We start from the raw sequence: 21,562 nt of genomic DNA, 5'->3' as shown, positions 1-21,562 counted from the left end.
CCGGCCCGGGCGGCAGCTGAGGCGCTAGGCGAGCGGGGAGCAGGCCCCGGGTAGCGATGTGCCGGGGCCGGGCACCGGCGCTCCGGCCGCCGCCGCTGCCAGGTACGAGCGTGAAGCGGGCCTGGGGGAGCCCCCGGCCGAGGGGAGCCGGCCGGGCCCGGGGCCGGGGGAAGTCTGCGAGGGGCAGGGCCGGGCTGGGCCCGCTGAGGGCCGGGGGCGCTGGGCCGCGGAGGGGCTGTGGGGCGGCCCCGCTCCGGGGCGGTGCCTGGGCGGCTCCCCCGGGCGCTGCGGGGCCGCTCGGGGCAGCGCCGGCGGCTGCCGCGTCTTGTGCCGCCCCGCTCCGCTCCCTCCCCTCGGGCCGGTCGTTTGTTGGTGTTCGAACTCTGCGCGGGTGCCGGCGCCGTCCCGGTGCACGGAGGAGCTCGCCTGTCGCCGCCGGTGTTGGTCAGTCCTCCGTGAATCCGGTCCCTGCCTTGCTTGCTTGCTTTGCTCCCTTCCCTTTGCTGTTCAGCGTACCCCGACGCGAGCTCAGCTTTGTCTTTTTCTGCCCCGTTACTTGCCCGGCTCGGGGCGCGTGTTGCCGGTGGCTCTCCCTTGCCCTCCCAGGCACCCCGTTTCCCCGCGCTTCGGTTTCACGACTTGCGCAGTTTGGTGGTACATCTCCGTAACTGCCCCAAGACCGTTGCAGGCGGTGAAGTTGCGCTGTTGTCTCCTCATTCCGAACACGCTGTTTCGTCCTGCCCTGCCCTGCTGCCAGCTCGCCGCTGCCCCTCTGACGGACGCGCTGTCGAACGCTTCTCTCCTGTTTGATCCGTGCCTGTGACCCGATGATCCCGCTGGCTTGCGTGAAAGCCAGAAGCGAGGACTTTCTTTCAGTTCAGCTTTTGGGCTGCGCTGGTATCAAAGGCAGCGGCGCAGACCGGCTCTGCTGGGGGCCAGTGAGTGTGAGGGTGAAGCCGGTGGATAATATCTGGGTTTACGTAGCCAGGTCCGGGCTGTTGTACCCCGGGGGTAACAGTGTTGTGAAGAAGTCTGGCCTAGCAGTTGTTTGACAATGTTGCCAAACACTTTGTTTCAATCCCAGCACTTTAATTTTGCCTCCCTGTGCATTTTCACCCCAGGGATGTATTCTTTCTGTCCTGAGCAGTTAGTGTTTGCGTTAAATAGCTGGTGTGTTTTAGCTTGGAGCGTTTTCCATCAGCGACTCTTCCTTGCAGCCGCAATGACGTTTGTCGGGTTTGCAGGGAGAGGGCTGTGTGAGTGAAGGATGGTTCCAGAAAGCCCTTGCTGAGGGAAAGTGGTGTGAGAAAGTCGACCCTATCCATGACAGCGTTTACACAGCTCCCTGGGAGCTGCGCGAGGACGAGAGGCAGTTCACGGAAAGCGTTGTGGTGAAGATAACCCAGCGCACCGCCAAAAACCGGGGCTGCCTTGTGTCAAGTGCGGTACAGACGTCTGCAAACCACGAGTCCGGAGAGCTGGCGTGGGCAAGGGGTGAGAGAACAGACAGCGCCGTCCTCGTTGCACACCTGGGGAGTGGGAGATCGAAGAGTTGTGGCATTTCCTAAGTGTCATGCAGGAAACTGCAGGAGCAGGGAACCGTCTGCAGGCTGCTGGGTCCCCTGCCGAGTCCTGGAGTCCCCCGCGCTGGGCGCTGCTGGTCCCGGGTAAGGCTGAGAAGGGCCAGGGTGAACCCAGCCAGAAAGCTGCAGCTCTGCGGTTCGGTTTGCTGCAGCACGCAGCAGATCGCTTGCAGGTGAAGCCGCCCTGCAGAGAGGAACGTTTCGCGAGGGGGGAGGTTAAAGTTTACCGAGTGGCAGCGGGAAGCCAAAGCCGAACCGGAGTGACCAGAACGTTCAGTCAGGGCACGCAGGTAGCTTCTCGGGTAACACCCAAACGTGAATTTTCACAATGTTGGCTGAACCCAAGGGAAAATTCCCCAAATCCATTGTTTTCAGGCGGTTTAGCTCCCTGTCCCGAGGGATCACATGGTGGTACCAGCCACTGGGCAGCGTGGGGCTGACGGGGCTGGGCCACACCTGCCTGTCCCTGTGCCAGCACAGCCTTAGGTGACCTTCAGCTGCTCGTCAAGCCGCGCAGGTGAGTTTGTGTCCCGTGAAAACCCTCCTGCAGCCAACCATTCCCTTCCCGGGGCTCCGCAAACACAGCCCCGCCGCTGGAGCTGCGGGAAGGGGCCGAGCACCGCGTGACGCTGCTGCTGCCCGCTCTGCCCTGCCCTGAGCTGCCGCAGAAGCGGCTGCGCGTCGGCCGGGGCTGGTTCTGAGCAGTGCTGAGCATCTCACAGCTTCGGTTGGCTTCCGCTGGCGTTCAGCAGGCAGGCACGTCGCAGGCCAAGCCCCCCCCGAGCCGTGACTGCGGCACTTTCTGAAGCGTGGTGGTACCCGCCTCTCAGGTTGTCTCAGCTGAGCCTGGCTGTGCCAGGGGAAAGGAATTTGAGAGAAAATCCTTTCTGCTTTCACTGACTCTGTACTCAGACTACGTGGACGGGTTCAGTCTGTCAGAGCTTTTCTCTCCCAGGTTTTCTGCCCCTTCTCTGCCCTTCCCTGACTGTTCTCCATCGCTGTGGGCATGACGAGGCGCACGCTGGCACGTCCCCTTGCCCGCGGGTTGGGCTGGGGCGAGTGAGGAGGCTGGTGGTGGCTCGCAGGGACACGTGCTGCTCCTTTTTCAAGCTCAGCAACTCCCCTGGGAGTCCAGGGCAGCGGCACCCCCACTTACCCGGGTACAGACTGCTCCCTCCCTGCCTTTAGGCCAGCCTGAGTTTGGAGCTTCGTCAGAGTTGCTTTGCTGCTGTTAATGAGGTGTAACAACTGTGGGAGGTGTGCTGGGGGCTGGCGTGGGGCGAGAGCTCTCGTGTAGGGCTCTCCCTGGGAAAACCTCAGCTGTGGGAGCACGTGGGGAGGGAGTCCCAGCAGCAGAAGTCCCCCACTGTTAGTGCCTGTCTTTCAAGCGAGCTCTGCCTTTCTCTGGCAGTCCTTAGTTCCCTCGTTTCCCTGGGTTGTCTCTACAAGCAAAGACAAGCTTGATATTCAGTGTTATGGATAGTCTGGGAACTATCTAAAGAAGGTGAGAAACTCCAGCTCCCTGTAAAGTGAGCGATGGACGGTCCTGTCCCTGGAGATGTCTCTGATCAGAGGAATAAATCTGCGTGTGCTAGGAGAGCGGTGGATTTTTGTGCACTAGACTAAACCTCTTCAGTCTCGCAGCAGCCAGGGCGAAGCTGCGAGGCAGCCCGGAGATTGGCTGAGCTGTGGGATTTTCCAGCTGAATTTACATGTCGCCCACTGCTCCGCATGCCTTTCTGTTTACATCACTTCGGAGCGATACACACATGCACGCACACAGATAGCGGAAGAGGCGTTTTGACCGAGGAAAAGCCTGCCCGCAGCTTGGGAACTTGGTCATGGTAGCGTCTTGCCGGGCTTCGCCGCTCCGTGGCGAGTTCCCTCCAAGGTAAAGCGTTTGCGCTGGGTGCTGGATGTCGGCGCTGCGTCGGCAGCGTTCCCGGGAGGCTGCCGCGTGTTAGCGGTCGCTGACAGTGCCGAGGGAGGGACTGTTCTCATGCCCGGGTCTGGATCTCAGTGAAGAGGCAGGAGGGGTCTGAAATCCAAAGCCGGTTTGGGAGTGGGTATCTGTTCCCTGTTGGACGAGTGGGAGCTGTGTTATCCTGATTTTTGTGATCCTTCAGACTGACCTGTGCAAGGATGCGTAACGCTTGACGGTGCAGCCACCCAGCACGAGTTTTCTGAGTTGTTTCTGGAGGTTTTGGAAGCAGGAAGTCCTCGATGCCGTTTAGGTGAAGCTGTGAGTGGAGAAGCCAAGCCTGTGAGGAGAGGCAGGAATTCTTCAGGAATCAGGGGTTCCGTGCTGGTTTGTCAAGGCACAGGACGCAACTGGTGTGATGGTGTTTTGCCCAGCCGACGTGCTGCCTGTGGAGCACCACAGCTTTCTCCCTTTCTCAGTCGCTGGTGAGTGTAGTTGGCTTACGCTGTGCTCTCCTGCTTGTTCTCAGCGGCAAAGTCCAAGGAAATTGTAAAAAAAAAAAAAAAAAAAAAAAAGAGCAGGTAACTGAAATCTACTGGACTTTTTTTTTTTTTTTTTTTTTTTTTTGTGAAGGAGCTGATGCATTTCAGATGGATCTTTAAAATGGTCTGATTGCACCCAGAGGGCAAGCAAGAGCGTGGTGTGAAGTTTCAGAGCTTTGGAGGATGTTGTGGGGGGAGCAGGGGGTGGAAGTGATACTTGGTACGTTTTGAGTAATAATTAGGGGCTCAGGTTACTTACGGCTTTAATCTGGAAGAAGCCCATACTGGGATAGGAGCAGTTAAACCTTTCCAGAGGAGTGCAGCTGCCCGTAATGCGAAGCAGTTTGAAAAACCCTTGGTGACTGGTGGGTGGTTTTGCAATTTTTGGTTTTGCAAAAGGTTTGGCAGTTGAGGAACCAAGCAGCGAAGAAACTCTGGTTGCCCTGGGTCTAGCAGGGTGGCTCCAGGAGAGGAGAGCGGAGCGAGACAAGCGTTCCTCTGGCTTCCTTGGAGGACGTGGGCTGCAGCGTCTGCTAAAAACTGATCACATTTCTGGTGTTTCACTCCTTTTCCAGGGCAGTTGAGAGCAGGCTGTTGAACTTTGGTAAATTATCAAAGTCCAGGGGTGGGACTAGGACGGCTGGGGATGGATTAGTTTCTGTTTTTCGTGGGCACGTCTCTCAGTCGCAGCCGGGCGGAGGTGAGGGGTGTGCAGGGAGCCTGGGATCCGTTTGTACCGGGATTTCTGTGCGAGCCCGTGCTGCTCCCGAGCTGGTGAACCAAGACGAAGCTCTCCAAGCAGAGGCTCTGCTCCCTCATGTGCTGTCCTGCCAGGACACAGGCAGAATCTCTCCGTAACCCAGCCTGTGCTGCTGACCTGACATGTCTTAGAGGTTTCTTAAATTAAACGCAAGCCCACCTAGCTACTGGATTCCTTGCAGGCCAGTTTGCAGCAGGGAAACCGGCAGCAGAGCCTCTGCTAGCCCACGGGACCCCGAGGGGTCTTGGCAGCCGCTTGCTCTCTCTGCCGAGCGAGGCTGAGGAGGAGCAGTTAGCCCCGGTTCTGGTGTGATTTGTGGAGGGGACTATTCTTGGCTTTTGGAGCGTGGTATCTTATATCATCTTATATCATGTTAGGGCCAACTTTTAAAAGCACCTTCTGATTCAGGTCCTCGTGTGGAGGGGCTGTGAGCCAGCACGGCCATGCCGGCAGCGGCTGCCTGCGTGCTGAGCCAAGAGAAGCCGATCTCGGCTACAGGGGTCAGACGCTACCGAAACCCGGTCTGCGGCCTTACGCGGAAGGAAAATGGCGTAGTAGGTGGGTGCTTCCAGGTTTCCTAAAAGGGAAGTAAGGCTTCAAGTGTAGCTTTTGTGTCATGGAAACAGCACTGAACACTGGCCTCTGTTCTAACTTCTAACTTGAGTTTAGGTTTTGGGGAAAAATGATAGGCTTTGTTCCACCAGAGCAATCTCGTGTGATCCAGTTACAGGCACGTTTCAAAGTCGCTGCTTCAGGTCTTAACATGAAGTATTGCAGAAAGCTTTTCTGTCCCAAGCACCCCTTACCCTTTAGGAAGAGCACCCAGTACAAAATGATTTCCCTTCCTGAGCTGCGTTTGCACAAAGGAACGACGGTGTTGAAACAGCTGTTGAGTGCGCTCTCAGCTCTGCAGTCAGTTGCGGCACTAGTAAAGACAGCAGCAATCAAAAATAAAACTTTTATTTTTATTGATGACAGCTCAGTACAATTATGGCCTCATGTCAAGTAGCTCAGAAAAGTTTGTAGGACTTTGAAGAGCAATGCGCAAACTTGTCAACAATGAAAAGGCTCTTTCTGTTCCGCAGCGGCAAGGACCTGCCCGATGGAAGGCCGAGCTCCTGTTCGCGTTTTACGATCTAGCACTGACTGCACCTCTCCACATGCGAGCCTGGCTTGGAGAGGCCACCCCAAGAGTGGGTGGCCTCGCCTCAGTCCTGGCTTCGTCTTCAGCAGTTACGAAAATGGGTGCTATTTGTGGGGAGCACGTGAACCCCACCACTTTCTGCCTTCCATTTGCCTCGTGTTTCCCCACCACGCAGAGCAGCTGGATTAGGGACGGCATCCCACTCATCATTTTACTTGTCAGTCCCTGAGGTTGCTCTGACTCCACTGTGGCCCTCTTCTGAAGCAAAGACCAGAACTGCTACAGCATCCAGGACACAAGCGCATCAAGGTTTTGTGTAGCACCCAAATGACGCCCTTGTGGTTGTTCTCCGCAACTTTTGTGATGCTCCTCCGCGTTCCCTTGGCTTGTTTGTCTCCTGCTGTCCTCTGGGCTGAGAACTGCAGCTGACTGTCCACGGAGGCTCCAGCGTCTCTTTCCTGAGGTGTAGCAGCCAGGTCAGAGCTGAGCATCCTATATCCTGCTTTCATTATTTTTCCCTGATGTATTGCTTGACAGTCATCTCCATAAAAGCCCATCTGCAGCCTTTATGTCTTCTCAGCTTTGTGAGGTTCTTCTTGAGTTCCTCACCGTCAATGTGGTATTTGACTCCTCGAAAGAGCTTAGTGTCAGCTGCAAATTGGCGGTTTCGCCGCTCGCTCTTCATTCGATGTCTTCACCTATGACCTTGAGAAAGCTTATTCAGCAGTGGTTCTTGGGGAAACCCTTGCGTGGTCTCCTCTAACCTGAGGAGTGACCACTGAGCTCCACCCTCTGCTTCCTGTCCTGTGACCGCCCAGAGATGGCTGTCTGGGTGATCTGCTCACGCACACCCTTACGGCCGTGTTGTACAGGTCAGGCTGGATGCTGATAGTCCTCGTCACTGTGTTCTTTAAGCCCTGTTAACGCGCTTCGCAGGCACTTACGAGATGAGTGCTGTTCCGCCAGCGACGCTGACCAAGGAAGCCAGCGTGACTGTTCCGTAGTTGTCTCTGGGAGAGCTGGCACACCACCCTGCCCTCGTCCCGTTGGGCTGGGCTGCTGGGGCAGTGCGGTGCATTTTAGCTTTTGTAGGAGTGTTCCTCCAGTGATGTGCCAGCAGTCTCAAGATGTGTGACCCTTCCCGTTGTGGCTGTGGCGTTGTAAGAGGAACAGAAACTTGTGTCTTGTGCCATAAATACCCAGGCTGTGAAATAGGGAAATTCACATGGCTTGCAGTCTCTTCCCAGCTGCAGCGGGACAGCCCCACGCCTGCCTTTCTCACGAGGCCGGCTGTGCGCGTTGGCCTCGCTCTCCGGCAAACGCTCCTGCTGCGTGTGGTTCTGCCGGCCCAGCAGTTTCCGCAGGGGTGAGTAACCTTAAAGACAGCTTCAGCGAACTGAGGGAGGGAAACAAGAACAACAAAGCAGATGTAGGACGTGTGGCTGAGCTGTTTGATTGCCTAAGGCGGAGAAGTTTGCACGTTTCTTGGCAAAGAGACACCGTGCAGAGTGGGGTGTTGTGCCTGCCGGCCGCGATTCACCTGCGGGACCCGGTGCCGTGCCCGTGTCTCGGCCCAGCGCGCAGCTGGAGCACAAACCCCAGCAGGGCCGTTGTGCCTGCAGTGGTGAGGTTCCCGCGTTAGCAGCCGGCTCCTGATGGGGCCCAGGCGGGTTATGTGATGTTTGGGAAGGGCGGGATGCTCTGCCATCCCTTCTCCTCAGGCCACGTCCCCCCTCAAAGCCTCAGCCTTGATCTGGAGGTTGGTTGTCAGGACCTTTTGCTGAGTGTTGGGAACGGCCAGGGGTGTGTGCTCTGGGGGCTGAGCGGAGGGGAGACCGTCCAGGTACCCGTGCCGGTCCCACCAGACCCCTCTTGCGGGTAAATTCTCCAGCGTGGCCGGAGGATTAGCCGGGCCACTGGTCCCAGGGGTGATTCCCCTCCCCGCTCTGAGGGGCGGCCGTAGGGTTGGCAGCAGCCTCAAACAGCTGCCAGAAAACCGCTTGGTTGCCAATCCTGCCGGCCTCTGCAGCGGGGAGAAACAGCGTTGCTTTCCCCAGCCGTCCCTGCGACTGCTGGGGGTTAGAGTTTTCCTTGCCTGGATCACTGAAGCAGGAATTTTAAGGCTTTTCTTCTCGCTGGGTCTCAAAAGCCTGAGTTGATCCCTGTGCGTGCAAATGCTGAAACCTGGCCCTTCCCCTCCCTTGTTATCTGGTTACTGTCAGCTGTGTGATTTAGCAAATAGCGTCCCCACAGCTTCCTGTTTCCAGGGGAGACTTGTCTCCCCTCTTTTTTTTTTTTTTTTTTTACTGTCAAAAACACTGAAGTTGCTTGTTAAGAAACAAGTAATAGCAGTTAACTCTGGGCAAGGAGAGGCTGGCTCACAGGCTGGGTTCTCAGCCGCTCTCCAGACGCGTGGGTCCGCGCGCACCTCTCCGGTTTAGAGGGCAGCCCTGTGCTGGTGTGCTGCTGGGACACACGAGGTTTTTCAACAGTTCTTGTCTTTTCAGAGCAGACGGAGCCTGTCCTCTCACTGCAGGTGTCGGGGTGCCTCTGCAGCCCGTTTTGCTGTAAATCGTAACCTGACCCTGTAAAGTCCTGGGCCGGAAAATCGGCAGAAGCATTTCCAGCATGAGGGCTTCTGACCCGCTGCTCTGCAGAGCTGCTGAAGATGCTCGGGGGATTTCCAGAGTCCCTTTGTGTTTGGTCATCTGAGAAGGATTTAGCAACTCAAAGGATTCAGTGGTTTCCAGTAAATCTTCGCTTTCCTTCTAGGTCACGGAGCACACGTGTTTTGTAACACAGAGTATTTCGTGCTCTCACTGTGTCATGGCCTGCCTCTCCTCAGGACGCGGTTCTGCTGGGACGCTGCGGTCAGAGGCCGGAGCTGCCTGTGGGCGCTGCGGGGCGCCCTGGGGAGGGACAGCAGCCACCCAGGAGGGGTGCTGTCCTCCGGGCACGGGACGGCCTGGCTGGCAGGGTTCAGATGCCGAGCCAAGGTTCAGAGGTCTGGTGGGGATTTTTGCAAGTGCAGTAGGAAGCTGATATTGATATCAACACCAGCTCTTTGCTGCCTCCTTTTAACGTTTTTGATATCAGTCGCAAAGGGCCGTTCTCAGTTCCTCTTGGAACGCTGCTTGAGATGTGGAGGAGCTGTCAGCCAGCGCTCTGGAGCGGTGTCTGCTCTGTTGAAATGCTTCCGATATATGGTGGTCGCAGAGATTTGGGCTGGAATCGGATATTCGTGTAGTGGCTGGTGTTCTGCAGCCTGGCTGATGCTCCACTTGACATTTTTTCCATTGCTCGCATTCCTCTGGTTTCTGCTCAGAGAAGACACGAAGCAGGCTCCCTGCTGCTGCTCGCAGGTAGGTTGCTCAGCCGAGCTGTGGAGCTCAGGACGTGCTCATGAACGAGTGCAAAATCCCTGTATTCCAGCCCACGTTCCCGTCTTCCTTTTGGATTTATCCAAGATCTGTTGAAGTTGGAAGACATTTTGCATCCATTTCAGCGGGGCTTTGGGACGGGTGAAGCTGGAGATGCACCTCCCCGGCGCTCCTCAGCAGTGAGCAGGTCTGTGGCCCGCGGGATTGCCCGTGAGTTGCGCGGCGGCGGCCGCCTCCGAGCCTGCACAGGGGTTCAAGGACAGTTATTTAAGGGGTCCCGCTCATCCCTGGCTGACAGGCCGAAACCCGCTGATTGCAGTGGCTCAAGTGCCTGTATGTCGCTGTTTGTTACGCGTCTGATCCTGTATTTAACGTTATTGCTGAACTACTCGGGCTGTCGGCTGTCCTCATTCTCAGTTTTTCCCGTCTCTTTGATTTTCACAGTGAGTGCTTTCCCGTTGCTTTTTTGCGTCTCCATCTGTTATGTTTGAAGGCAATACATGCCCTGAAAACAAGAAGAGGATGAAGCTTTTGCCTGAGTCTCCAGGCAGCCCACACTCCATAATGATGGGCTTCCTCTCTTTCCGTCTGGGAGTGATTGTTTGCCTTAAAACCCAGTAGGAATATTTGATACGCTGTCGGGACTGGTGAGGTGGGAGCATGTCAGCACTCTCGTCTGGTGAGCAGTGCAGGATAGAGGGTGTTTGGGTAGGTGGTGCTGCGGTTCTCCAAAGAAGGAATCGTGAATTCATAGTCCTGGAAAGCGAGTCCCTCTGTTTCCAGTCTGATGTGGGAGGAGGAGGGCGCAGAGTCCCTTCTCCAGAGGAGAGATTGGTGAGCTTACTGCATTGCTAGATGTAGGGAATCTATGTCAGAGGAGAATTTTGGCATCTGTGCATGTTATTCGACACGAGATAATGCAACCTTGAGGCATGAAATCACAGGAAGTGTGGCGGTTTGTGCCATCACTCATGGAAGTACTTGCTTTACATTATTTATAAGCACTGCGTCATCTGGAGGCCCCAGCTGAGGTGGAGACCTTGTTGTGCTAGATGCCGCACAAATATCCAAAGATTCTTTCATCTTCAGGCTTTGTAGTCCAGATACGCTGCGCAGAAGAGATAAACTGGAGACTTGTGCAGGGAGAGAGCAGAGAGCTCCAGTGGCTTGCCCAAGGCTGGGAGGGAGCGAGGGCCTGAGTGGGGTTCAGATCTCGTGGGGCCATGGCCAATGTGTTACCCAAAGTTTAGTCTGCCTCTTCCCACCACCCACCCTCCCTGTGCCTCCTGCTGTCTGCGCTGGAAGGAACCGCGGAGAGGAATAAAAGGATCCCGATGGCCCGTGCCAAGCCTCTCGCTTGCTGGAAGCCAGCCGTAAGCTCGGCAGGTCTCCGCGCTGCAGCAGCACAACGCTGCTTCGTTCCTGCTGTGCTTGAGACGGCTCCAGCAACTCTGCTGAGCGTCTCCTGAGGGACCTGGCATTTGCGAACGGCCAGGACAGTGCTTTCAGATGCGTGGAAAACATTACCCAGATCCTTAGTTTTAAGATGGTCTTGGGTTTGGTTTGGGGTTTTTGTTTATTTGGTTTTTGGTTGGAGTTTTGTTTTCTTTGCTTTAGGCTGTAGCTGTTTCTGCGAGTTTAGACCTGAGCAGTGATTCCCTGGGCTGTGCCGTTGCTGTGATCTGGCTGCCTGACAGTTGTCCAATAAAGCACCGCAGCGAGCAACGCAAAGTGCTGCGTCAGGCGTGGCCGAGCCATGGGCCGTTAGCAGAGCGCTCACTGGCCCAGGACATCGTGAGCGTCGCCTTTGCTGTGTTTAAAATGTGAGTGCAGGATGCGGCCGGCCCTGCGTGCAGGCAGCATCGCGCTGCGGCTCCTGGGGGAGGTGGACGTGCTCTTGGGCTGGGACTAAGGAGGCCCTGGGCGAGTCCCAGGTCACAGCCGGTGCGTGATGGTGTCTCTCTGAGCCTCAGTTTCCCTTTCTGTAAAGCGGGGAAGTCACAGTGTTTATAAAGGGCTTGGAGACTTAGGACTTGTCACCCTCAGATGAGAGAAAACCAATTGCTAGAAACACCTGAGACACTTCACCTCCCTAAAAGCTGGAAATGTGAGCAGCGGGAGTGCGAAAGCCTGGCCAGAGTGCTGCCTCCCAGCCGGGGCCAGGAGCAGCTGGTCTGAAGGGACTGTCAGTCGCAGCTGGGACATGTTTGTTTGGGAAAGGCTGGTGCGTGTCGTGGCCGGTGGAACGCTGTCTGCCTTAGAGTCTGCTGAGAAATCTCATCTGCTGTTAACACAGCTGTATGCTTGTAAAAGCAGCTAGTGATTGTGGGTATTCCGGTGATTAGGGAGTCGTTTTAAAAGATACCGGGTCTTTACAAAATACTGAACAGTCACCCAGGAATGGTTTGAAGGAACTTGACTTTGAGCTTGCCACTTGCTTCTGGAGATCCAGGTTTATGTGAGCTTAGATAAATGCTTGGACTTAATGCTGCAGAAGTGTTCTCTGAGCCCAGGAAAATAGGTACAATGAACCGAACTCTCTGTCCGTCTTCTTCCACAGAGCAAACTTCTCATGACTAACAAATGCTGGCCTAGATTATGAGCTCAAACAAGAACGCTCGCTACAATCGTTTCTCCAGTGGCACAACAAACATCACTACTTCCGAAAACACTAACGGGGTAAGGCTTGACGATGCTGGCAGAGGGCAGGGGCTAGGGCTGCTTCTTGTGTTCTCATCCTTTTGAGAAAAGCTAAGATGGCTCTTGAAAATATGGTACTTTCTTGCCTCTTAAAAATTACAGTATCCATTGATAAAAGTTGGGAATATATTTGTACATTTTTTCAAGGTAACAAGCCCTTGGGCTGTGCTGCAGTGATCCACACTGACTTCATTTTGTCAATATTTCAGACAAGAATGGAAACAACTTTTGGGCCAGCCTACTCTGCTGTGACGACTATCACAAAGGGTGAGTGTATTTCACGCCTAGAGCTTCTCCCCGAAGCACTGTGTGATTCCTACCAGTTTTGTTGTTGTTGTTTTACAAATCAGAAAGCTGTTGGGAGGATCGCTGTTCATTACAGTCAGGTGCCAAGGCACTGTTTTTAGTATTCTGCAGCCCAAGTGTTATTTAATCATGGCATCTGATCACCAGGCGTGATGGAAATGAGCATGCGTAGAAATTTTCTCCCATTAGCGAGACTTAGCTGTACCGCTGGGAAACCCTTGCTGACATTAGGATAGGACAGCAGGTTTGATACAGAGCTCGGTCACAAATCGTATTTATCCCTGTGACTTCTCACGCAGTCGTTACCAGCTCTGAAAATTCCCATCTCCGCTCTCCACCTGACTGTGAGTCACTCTCGACGCTTTGGTGAAACCCCCATGGCCATTTTTAGCTCAGGCAGGAGGGGGTGCAAGTGTACCTGCTCATGTAAAATCCTTGTGCTTTGTTCCTCAGAGCCCAGCAGGTGAGGAGCCTGCGCGCTGCCATGTGGTGTGAAAGTAGGAAGGGGTCTGGTTTCATTCTGGAATAAAAATATCCTTACTTTAGTGTAGATAAGCTGTGGCACTTGGTAATGATTTAGATAAGGAAATTAACATCTGCCCCGGGGAAATGTTTCGATTACATTTGTACAGGGCTCTGGACTCTAGATATTTTTGGACTCCTGAATATTTACATTCAAAATGTTATATAAGTCAATAATCTGATCTTTATACAAATATCTCATATTTAATTTAGCATGCTTCCCTTGTGCTACAGGAATGTGCGTACCTCCCTTGATCGAAGCCATTTTTGTTGATGGCTGAGACATGTGGGAGTATAAGGTTTCCCTTTAATAGTATTTTTAAGCTATGGACCTGGCAGAATATTATCTGTGCTCTTTTCTGGGCAAGCTACCTTCAAAGGGCCGCGTGCGTTTCAGCGAGCTGTCGGAGATGAGGATTGTTCTGCCTGCACTGATGTGTCCAGGTCATGAACGGGAGTTGGGAAATCCCTAGGCTTTTCCTTTTCCAGGGAACACTCACAGCTACAGAGACTGACTTGTGGCTCAGAAACGTTGCTGAGGAGCCTAAATGCTTGCTTTTTCTTCTTTTTTTAATTTGCTTTAAAGCTGACGGGACCAATACTTTTAAACAGCATCGTCGGACCCCATCCTCCTCCAGCACACTCACCTACTCCCCACGAGATGAGGACGATGGCATGGTAGGTGCTGCCAGGGGACCCCTGCTGACGGGTTCAGCTGGTTGTATGTCAAATGAGAGATGTCTGGTGCTCCTCTGGACTCCTCTGCCTCCCTCATCATTCCCGTGCACTGCGTTACATCGAGGCAGATCTCTGCACCAGAGGCAAGACCAGCCTCAGTGTTTCGTGACTGCTCCCAGGGCTGGTGCAGTGGGGAAGCAGAGGGTACTTCCGACCTGGGGCATGAGGCTGGCACTGCTGGTGCTCTTTTCAGACTGGTATGTGGTGACAAAGCCCAGGAGCTACGAATCCCACAGGTCTGCTTGTGAGGCTGTACCTGCCCCCTGATGTGAGCGGTGTGCTCTGGGGCTCCTGAGCTCGGAGAAAGCAGAGCCGTGGTCAGTGATGGCTGGGGCCGTGGCTGAGGCCAGTCAGCTTCCATCAGGGCGTGTTGGAGGGACCGTCCAGCAGCACAGCTGGCCCTGCAGCTAATGACCAGAAAATCCATTCCTCTTTCCGCCTCCAGATGGGGCTTCTGACCGCAGGGAGCGCGTTTGAAACACGCAGAGGAAGATGTGGGACGTCACGGGCTGTGCTCAGCTCCTGGGGTTACACCATCAGGGTCTTCTCACACAAACCATCCCCGCCTCTCGCAATAGCGTTGCAGAAAAGCACTTCCCAGTTCTGTACCCAGGTTTCTCATTCATCGCACTCACTTCTGAGTAACTTCTTTTTGGGGAATTCAGTGATCCAACAGGCCTCAGGGTTAGCTGCTTACAAAGAAATTAAATCAGCTAAATCAATCAAATCAAGAATGACAACAGCAAAGCAAACCAGTGAATGGAGAGAGGGCTCCGAGGCCTTGATCTCCTCCTGTCCCTAGTGCTCCAGCCACATCTCACAACCACAAGCTCCTGTTAGATTTTAGCATGTGAGTAGTAGACTCTTTAAATTAAGTCGTTGTAGACTTTATCAGGTTACAAGACCCAGCTTCCAAGCCAGGGATAAACGGATCACTGTTGCTGTGGAAGTTCGGCACTGGCAGAGACTGGGGTCAGCAGCAGTATGGAGCTGCAACACTTCTTAAAATAAATTTGACACCAGATTGCAAAGAGCTTTATTGTCAGCATCCTATAAAGTTCCTTCTGTTGCTCAGAGATCTTGCTGTGTTTTATGTGAGCTTGTGTTTGTTTTTTCAAAAAGTCCTTTGAACATTTGCCTCGTGTCCTTGGCAAGTGCAGCTCTCCATCGCATCGCTGACCCCGTGGTGCTGGGCCGCTGTTCCAGGAAGCCCTGGCTGTCAGCACCCATCCTGTGGCTGAGGGCTGTGCTCGCTGCACCCTTGTCACCAGCTGTGCAGTTCTAACAGAGCACAGGTGAGGATTTTTCCAGAGAGGAGAGGCAGGGAGTGCTGGGGACATCAGTTTTAGCCGTGCCTGACAGAGAAGCTCTCTGACTCCTTTGAAAACCCCAGTGTCACAAGCTGAGGTGTGCAGCCAAGAGCAGCAGAGACCTTTCCTAAGACCTAGCCTCGGTCCTCCTGGACAATCTCAGCCCACCTTCCCTGAAGCGCTAAATATTCTTAAGCAAAACAAGGAAGAGGATTAATGAGTGGTTCCGGAAGCAGCCTGCAGCCCTAGGTGCTAACAAACCAGGAGTGCCACAGCCCTGCTCTGCCCGCTGCTCCAGACAAGCCCTTGCTAACCGCTTTGGGAAGGTTCCTTTGCTTTGTCAAGAAATAATCTGGGATTTCCCTTCCTCAGCGCTAAATTTTCCCTTCTCCAGAAACTGCCAAGGGCTTGTCAGCCATCAGAGATGCCTGGAGACAAGTCAGAGCCTTCCTGTGACCTCCATCACTCCTTTTTCTTTCTTTTTAAAGCTTCTGTTAACAAAAGCAAAAGCAGAGCAGCGTGTTCTGGGTGCAAGGCAGGGATTCCTGAGTGCCTACCATCATCTTTCCTGAAAACAGTGCCCTGGGTTCCCAGGCTCGCTATGCCTGCAGGGAGCAGGAGCGAGGACTGTACTAGAGCCTTCATGTGGAGGCCGCTTTTGTAGCTGCCATGATGGGAACTGCACCTAAAGATGACAGCTAAATATTGGGGCAAATATGTACTAATGGGTGAAGAGCTGACTGGCTGTCCAAAGTCTCGCTTATTCACGGGGAGCTTTGCTTGTAAACCGGCGGCTGGACTGAGTTACCAGCCAGCCACAAGCCGTCCATCTTCCATCAAAAGATGTTTGAGCAAAAAAAAACAGAGGCTGCAGACACCTAGAGGGGCAGCACACCCCTCTGCCATTCAGCGTTGTCACTACAGCCCAGGAGGAGTGGCCTTTCTTAGCACATCAGCGTCCCTCCTGCGTAGTTTACGCCAGCGTTAGCCCAGCCCGGACACGGGGAGCTGAGCCTGCAGTGCTGCACAAGCCTAGCAAGGCTGCGTCCCACCCCCGCCTCCTGGAAGGGCTCTTGGGCTGCAGTCCCCCTGCTCTCCATCACGCAGGGCGTTGCTCTTGGTAGAACTGCCTCCCTGCAGAGCCTGCCTTTGCTGCCCTGATCTCTGTGTCACCTCCAGAACGGGAACTATGCACAGTCATTCTTGTTACTTTAATAACTTCTGTTACTAGTGGGAGAATATAATAAAATTAATAGATACACATAAAATTGATTTACGTCGTTATAACCATTCCTCAAGGTTTACATATTTGGCCAATAAATATGCCTTCTTTAAGGAAAAGAGCTTTATGCTTTGGCTTCAAAGCAGAGGCAGCATTTCTGAGCTCCTAGCATCCCCGTATCATAAAAATTAAGAAGCAGAGCCGTGTGAAGAGCCAGCAGGATCCTGATCTGCTCCTGCTCTGCAGCCCAGCGTGGGCTGTGCTCCGGCTGCAGTGTAGTCTGTCTCTGGGGACGACAGCAGCCGCTGAAGCTCATCTTGCATCTTTCATTGCTGAATTTCCTGAGTGCCCCACTGGCCTCTTACATGGTTTTTGTCTGTCCTTGGCTCTGATGTCACACACTTTCGCCCTGGGTGAGCACACAAAGTGCAGCTCGGGAGGTTCAGGTTGGACACGAGGAGACAGTGTGTTGCTCACAGGGTAGCGCAGGACAGGAACGCGGGGCGGTGGAGCCTTATCTGTGCAGTTCCCTCTTCCAGCTGGGCCGTGCCAGGGCTGACCTGCTCCAGGGCTGGGACGAGTCCCTCTTCGAGTGGGCAGCAGGGCCAGCCATCTCCAGAGCTCTTTCCAGCCAGCGCTTCTTGGAGTTTGTGACTGACGTGGGCTATGTCGAACCACGCGTAGGACTGATTCGTGCAGGTGCAAGCAGCCTGGGCATCGGTCATCTCTTGATGCCAAGTGTCTGAAGCTTATGGCTTCATTCTCCAGTTTCTTTGTCATCCCATCCATTCCACCCCTTGAAGACTTTTATGGGGAAAAGAGACTCTGGCTCTTTCCAGTCTGCCTGCAGCACCTCTTCCAGAGTAACCCAGCAGTGGCTGCGCTACCAGCAGTGCTAGACCCCCAGATCCAGTCAGCCGGTCTCCAGTTTTCCTTTGACATCGAATTGCGTCTTGGCTGTGTGCTACTGGTTGATATTCCACGCTTAGAGATGCGCTGCTGGTTAATATTCCAGCGGCAGCGTTCCCTCAAAGCCAATCCCAAGGCCGCCGTAGCCAGTGGGATTTTTCTTGATTGGTGCACGCCATGTCCACTTAGCTCTGCCCTCCCGAGCAGGAAGCGACAAAGCCAGTCTGTTGCTGAATTGAATAGAAGGAAGTCTCCACACTTACGCAAAGAAATTTGGCAGAAGTTAGATAGCGAGTGAAACAACAAGTGTTGCTGCAGAGATTACAGCCATCGCAGAAGCTGGTAGCTGTCTCTGGGGGAGATTTACGGAGCTTTCTGTGAGGGATTAATTCTCCCAAAGCATTGCTTTGCGGGTGTGCACAGAAAGCGTACAAATGAGTGCACCTTGAGAAAGTGACGTGCTTGGAATGTGGATGCCGGCTTGGTCTGGTGAGTGAAACCTGCCCTGCCTCTGAGCGCGGTGCAGCGTTCCCAGCTGTGCGAAGGGCACGCAGCAGCGAGACGGGCTGCTCCTGGGGGCTGCTCGGCACAGCTTGGCACCGCGGGTGAACAAATGCAGTTTTGTGGAGGGAGGGCACTGCGCTTGATGTTGTGCAGAGGGTTTTGGAGTGGGGGGAATTATTTGCAATAACAAGAACTGGTTTTCGTCTCTTTGAAGCCTCCGATCAGCACCCCACGCCGCTCTGACTCGGCTATCTCCGTCCGTTCATTGCACTCTGAGTCCAACATGTCCTTGCGCTCGACGTTCTCACTCCATGAGGAAGAGGAGGAGCCAGTAGGTATTTGGGATTGTCTGAAGGAGCAGTATTAGGAAGTTCAGTGTCAAAAGTGTAACTTGGTGGACTCTTTTGAGTACATAGAGCTGTCACGGGCGGATTTCCATGACGTCTGGCACCTAAAAGCCTGGCTGTCAGGACTCCTGGTTTTAGTTTTGTTTCTATGACTGACTTCTGCAAGTTACTTTGCTTCCTTGTGTACCATTTCCCCATAGGTAAAGGGACAATGGTGAGGCTTTTCTGCTTGTCAGAAATCCTGTAAGCCTTTGCAAAGCCGTGTGTGATTTCCTGGCTGTGCTGCGGAGCGGTAGGGGGTTGCAAGTCTCTAGGCTGGAGCTCTAGCCCCAGGCAGCAAGACTAATACAGTTCCCCACTGATCCAGAGCCCTGTCCCGCATTCAGGGCTGCGTGGCACCCCACTGACTTGATTGTAAGCCCCAGGAGGGTGCAAGGAATTGTCCCTACGTGACTCTTGTTGAGGGAGCACACTTTTAAGCTGAGCTTAGCTTGTGACCCAGTAAATAACCCCAGACTGGATGGATGAAAGGTCAGGCGGCATTTTGCCACAAATCCAGGATAAAAGTGTGTGTTTCATATTTAGGAACCCAGGGGGTTATGTTTGGAGTTCTGAGAGCAACACAGGATGAAAAGACTGACCAAAGTGCAGTGATTGATGTGAAATGCTCTGAAATGTGAAGCCCTGCTCCGGTGTGGAGCAGAGAGCTGCGCTGCTCCAGGAGGACGTGCTCAGAGCCCATGCTCCGGCAGTCTTAGCTGGTAAACAGAATGGAGAGATGGGCCCATTGCAGCAGAAACAATGTTGTGCCTGCTTCTTAAGGGAATTAATGAGCCCTTCCTTCAGGATGCAGCAAAAATACAAAAGGGCAAGCTGTTTTAAAATTGCTTTTAATCTTCAGGCTCAGTACAGGGGACATTTTTGACAGCACACTGTTCAGTCCAACCAAGCAAAAAGTACCAGATAGTGCAGCTCACGCAGTTCTGGTAACATGCGTCACTCTGGCAAAAAAGTTGGTCTGTGCAGTTTGCTGTTGCGTCCTGATCCTGCCAGATGCCAGTGGCACCCAGTTTGTGATGAGCTGAGGGTCTCCAGCCATTCCCAAGTTCATTCTTCCCCTGCCTTTTACACGCTGGAGGTCGGCAGATCCAGACGAAAGTTTATTTTGAGATAATGAAATCCTTAGCGTGCCCTGTACCCAGGGCTCCCCTAGGCACACCGCTGAAGAGTTGGTTTGTTCTTTCTACTGAGCTGGAGGTTCTTGTGTTAGAACTAACCCTTGTGCCCTCTCTGTCCCTTTCTCTCCTCCTCTTCAGGAGCCACTGGTGTTTGCTGAACAACCGTCCGTGAAGCTGTGCTGCCAGCTGTGCTGTAGTGTGTTTAAGGATCCAGTCATCACAACCTGTGGGGTAAGGCAGTACTCTTGCAAATCATGAGCTCCACAGATGTCCCGTGTGACCCATGGCCAAGCTGTGACTGTCCCCAGTGACTCTCAGCCTGAGTGAGCACCGGCGAGGCAGCCCCTGACCAGGGAAGGCAGGCCGGTGTGGGTGCAGATCTCCCCACAAGGCAGCTCTGAACCAGTGTGCGGTGGGGTGCGTGGGACACACTGCAGGTAAAGCCTGCAACCTGCTTAAAATGGAGCTGCGTTTCCCAGGAGAGCTGCACTGCCAGCCTCCCTGTCCTGGCCACATTCAGTCTCCTTGGTGTGGCTTCAGTCAGGTCTAGAACTCCCTGTTCCCTTCCTGAAAGGCTCTGCAGAGTGGTGCTGCCTCCTGGGCACCCCAGAACGGCTGCTTTTCAGTTGTGAGGAAAATGTTTCTTATAAAACAAGAATGGCTTGAAGCTTCATTTAGTTAATGCTTGCAAAGGGATTTGAGATCCTCTAATGAAAGGCACAGAGTATTATGAATATTCTTCTCTATTCCATTTTACGGGGGTTTAATAGAAACTGTATATTATTCCTGCTTCTTTGCTACATGGGAAGAAAGATGGCTTTGTGATGGGCTCTCTAATGCTTCTGACATGCTTCTGATTGCTAGCATGGAGCTGTAGCAACAAAATCCGAGAGCAGGATTGTTTATTGCGGTGAGGGTGCTGTCCCCAGGGGTGCTGGAAGTTGGTGCAGTTTCGCTGCACCATTTCAGTAAGCAGCTCTTCGTGGAGACACTGAGATTTACTGGTTAATATGGAAAAAAAATTCTACTGCAGGAAGCAGCCTGGCTTCATTTGCAGTGCTGGTTTGGCAGCTCTGGAGAGAGCACCATGCAGCTGTGCAGGGCAGGAAAAGGCCGCGTGAGCAGGGCAGCAGATAACAGCTCTGAGGAGTGACTTGCAGCCTCTCCAGCGCTGCTGCCGAGTGCTGGCCCTGTGGCAGGGGAATGTGGCTGAGGAGGCTCCAGAGAGCCCACCAGCAAGTTCAGGACCAGTAAAATGCTGCAGCCTTTGTTCTTCTCTTTATATTAATTAATGCGTTAGGCTGAATTTACTTTATCAAGTTAAACTGTTACCATACATTTCTGCTGTGAGAATAGAGAGCTATTTAAAGTGGCAAAATTTACAGTGCATTAGTGGGCTTACAGACCAGCTGTCCCATCCACCTGACAGCAGGACAGCTTCAGCCACGTGAGAAGAGCTACAGAGGGATGGGCTGACTGGCCGAGGACAGGGAGAGGCCAGCCCTCCCCTTACTCTTGAGGACTTCTCAGGGAAATGAGAGGAGTGACATGGACTAAGTGGAGGGTGAAGAACAGAAACCGCATGCGGATTTGGAGGGTCGGAGTACCAGAGTGTGGCAGAACATGTCTGTGGCTTTGGCTTGCACCGTGCTCATGGCCAGATCTTGAACAAAGCTTCAAAACGTGAGCTTAACGCTTCTCAGGAGCAGGACCTCTTAGCTGCCTGAGCAAGCAGCTGGTTTTTGCCCTGTGGTGCAGACTGAGAGTGTGCTGAGCGGTAAAGCAGGCAGAACAGCTGCTGAGGCCCCTGTGCCACAGGCTGTGGTATCTCCCACCTTTCCATCATTAGCCAGAGGGAGTAATTTGTCCGATACTGTTTACGCTGACACTGCTGTTCCTCTTTGTCTCCACAGCACACATTTTGTAGAAGATGCGCCCTAACATCTGGTGAGTACAGAACTGCTCTTGTGTGATGCAGCCAAAACACTGTTATTTTCTGGTTTGTTTGCTTTCGCTTAAAAAGAAACCCACAGAAAGATGTCTGAGGGGCTTACAACGAGCCGTCAGTCACAGGCTGCCACTGCAGCGGCGAGGGGCTGGGGCGCGGGTGGCTGCGCCGCTCGGAGCTCTGATGGTACGCGCTGTAGCCTGGGCACCAGAGGAGTAGGTCTGGCTCTCAGGCACAGGATGTTCTCAAATCCTGGAATATGCTGTGGATAATCCCAGGATAATACACGTCTCGCCCAGAGCCGACCCATTGATTTCAGACAGAAAGCTTTCTGTGGCTGCCTGTCTAAGGAACAGGGGGGCTGTGTTGGCAGAGACCCACCAAACCCCTCCTCCCCCATCCCATTAGCGCCGGCTCTCTGGCCGCTGACTGAGCCCTTGCGCAGCAGCACGGAGCTGCTTTAGCTCACCCAGCTCTTCCAGAAACCTGGTGCAGCCCCAGTGTCTGGCTGCTGGCCTGCCCGAACCAGCTCTCCCTTGGTTTGAACT

At 53.8% G+C, this 21,562-nt stretch overlaps 1 protein-coding gene across 5 annotated transcripts in view; it reads left to right on the top strand.

Annotated features, from left to right (window-relative positions):
• Positions 1–21,562, top strand: part of TRAF7 (TNF receptor associated factor 7) — a 32,648-nt gene continuing 11,086 nt past the window's right edge. The window contains exons 1-7 of one of the 5 annotated variants that reach the window (XM_086759769.1): positions 1–102; positions 11,891–12,009; positions 12,240–12,297; positions 13,445–13,536; positions 17,756–17,872; positions 19,205–19,297; positions 20,980–21,013. In XM_086759769.1, coding sequence (XP_086615895.1) covers positions 11,929–12,009; positions 12,240–12,297; positions 13,445–13,536; positions 17,756–17,872; positions 19,205–19,297; positions 20,980–21,013 — 475 coding nt within the window. In that variant the 5' untranslated portion in view covers positions 1–102; positions 11,891–11,928. Of the gene's footprint in view, positions 103–3,731; positions 3,990–11,890; positions 12,010–12,239; positions 12,298–13,444; positions 13,537–17,295; positions 17,527–17,755; positions 17,873–19,204; positions 19,298–20,979; positions 21,014–21,562 lie in introns of those variants that run through there. The other 4 variants (XM_086759770.1, XM_086759771.1, XM_086759772.1 and 1 more) reach the window with 4 other exon arrangements.

Source organism: Chlamydotis macqueenii, chromosome 15 (genome assembly GCF_036417535.1).
Source record: "Chlamydotis macqueenii isolate bChlMac1 chromosome 15, bChlMac1.mat, whole genome shotgun sequence".
In the NCBI taxonomy this organism is placed as follows: domain Eukaryota; kingdom Metazoa; phylum Chordata; class Aves; order Otidiformes; family Otididae; genus Chlamydotis; species Chlamydotis macqueenii.
Note: the sequence above shows the minus strand (reverse complement) of the source record. Positions and strands in the feature narration are given on the sequence as shown.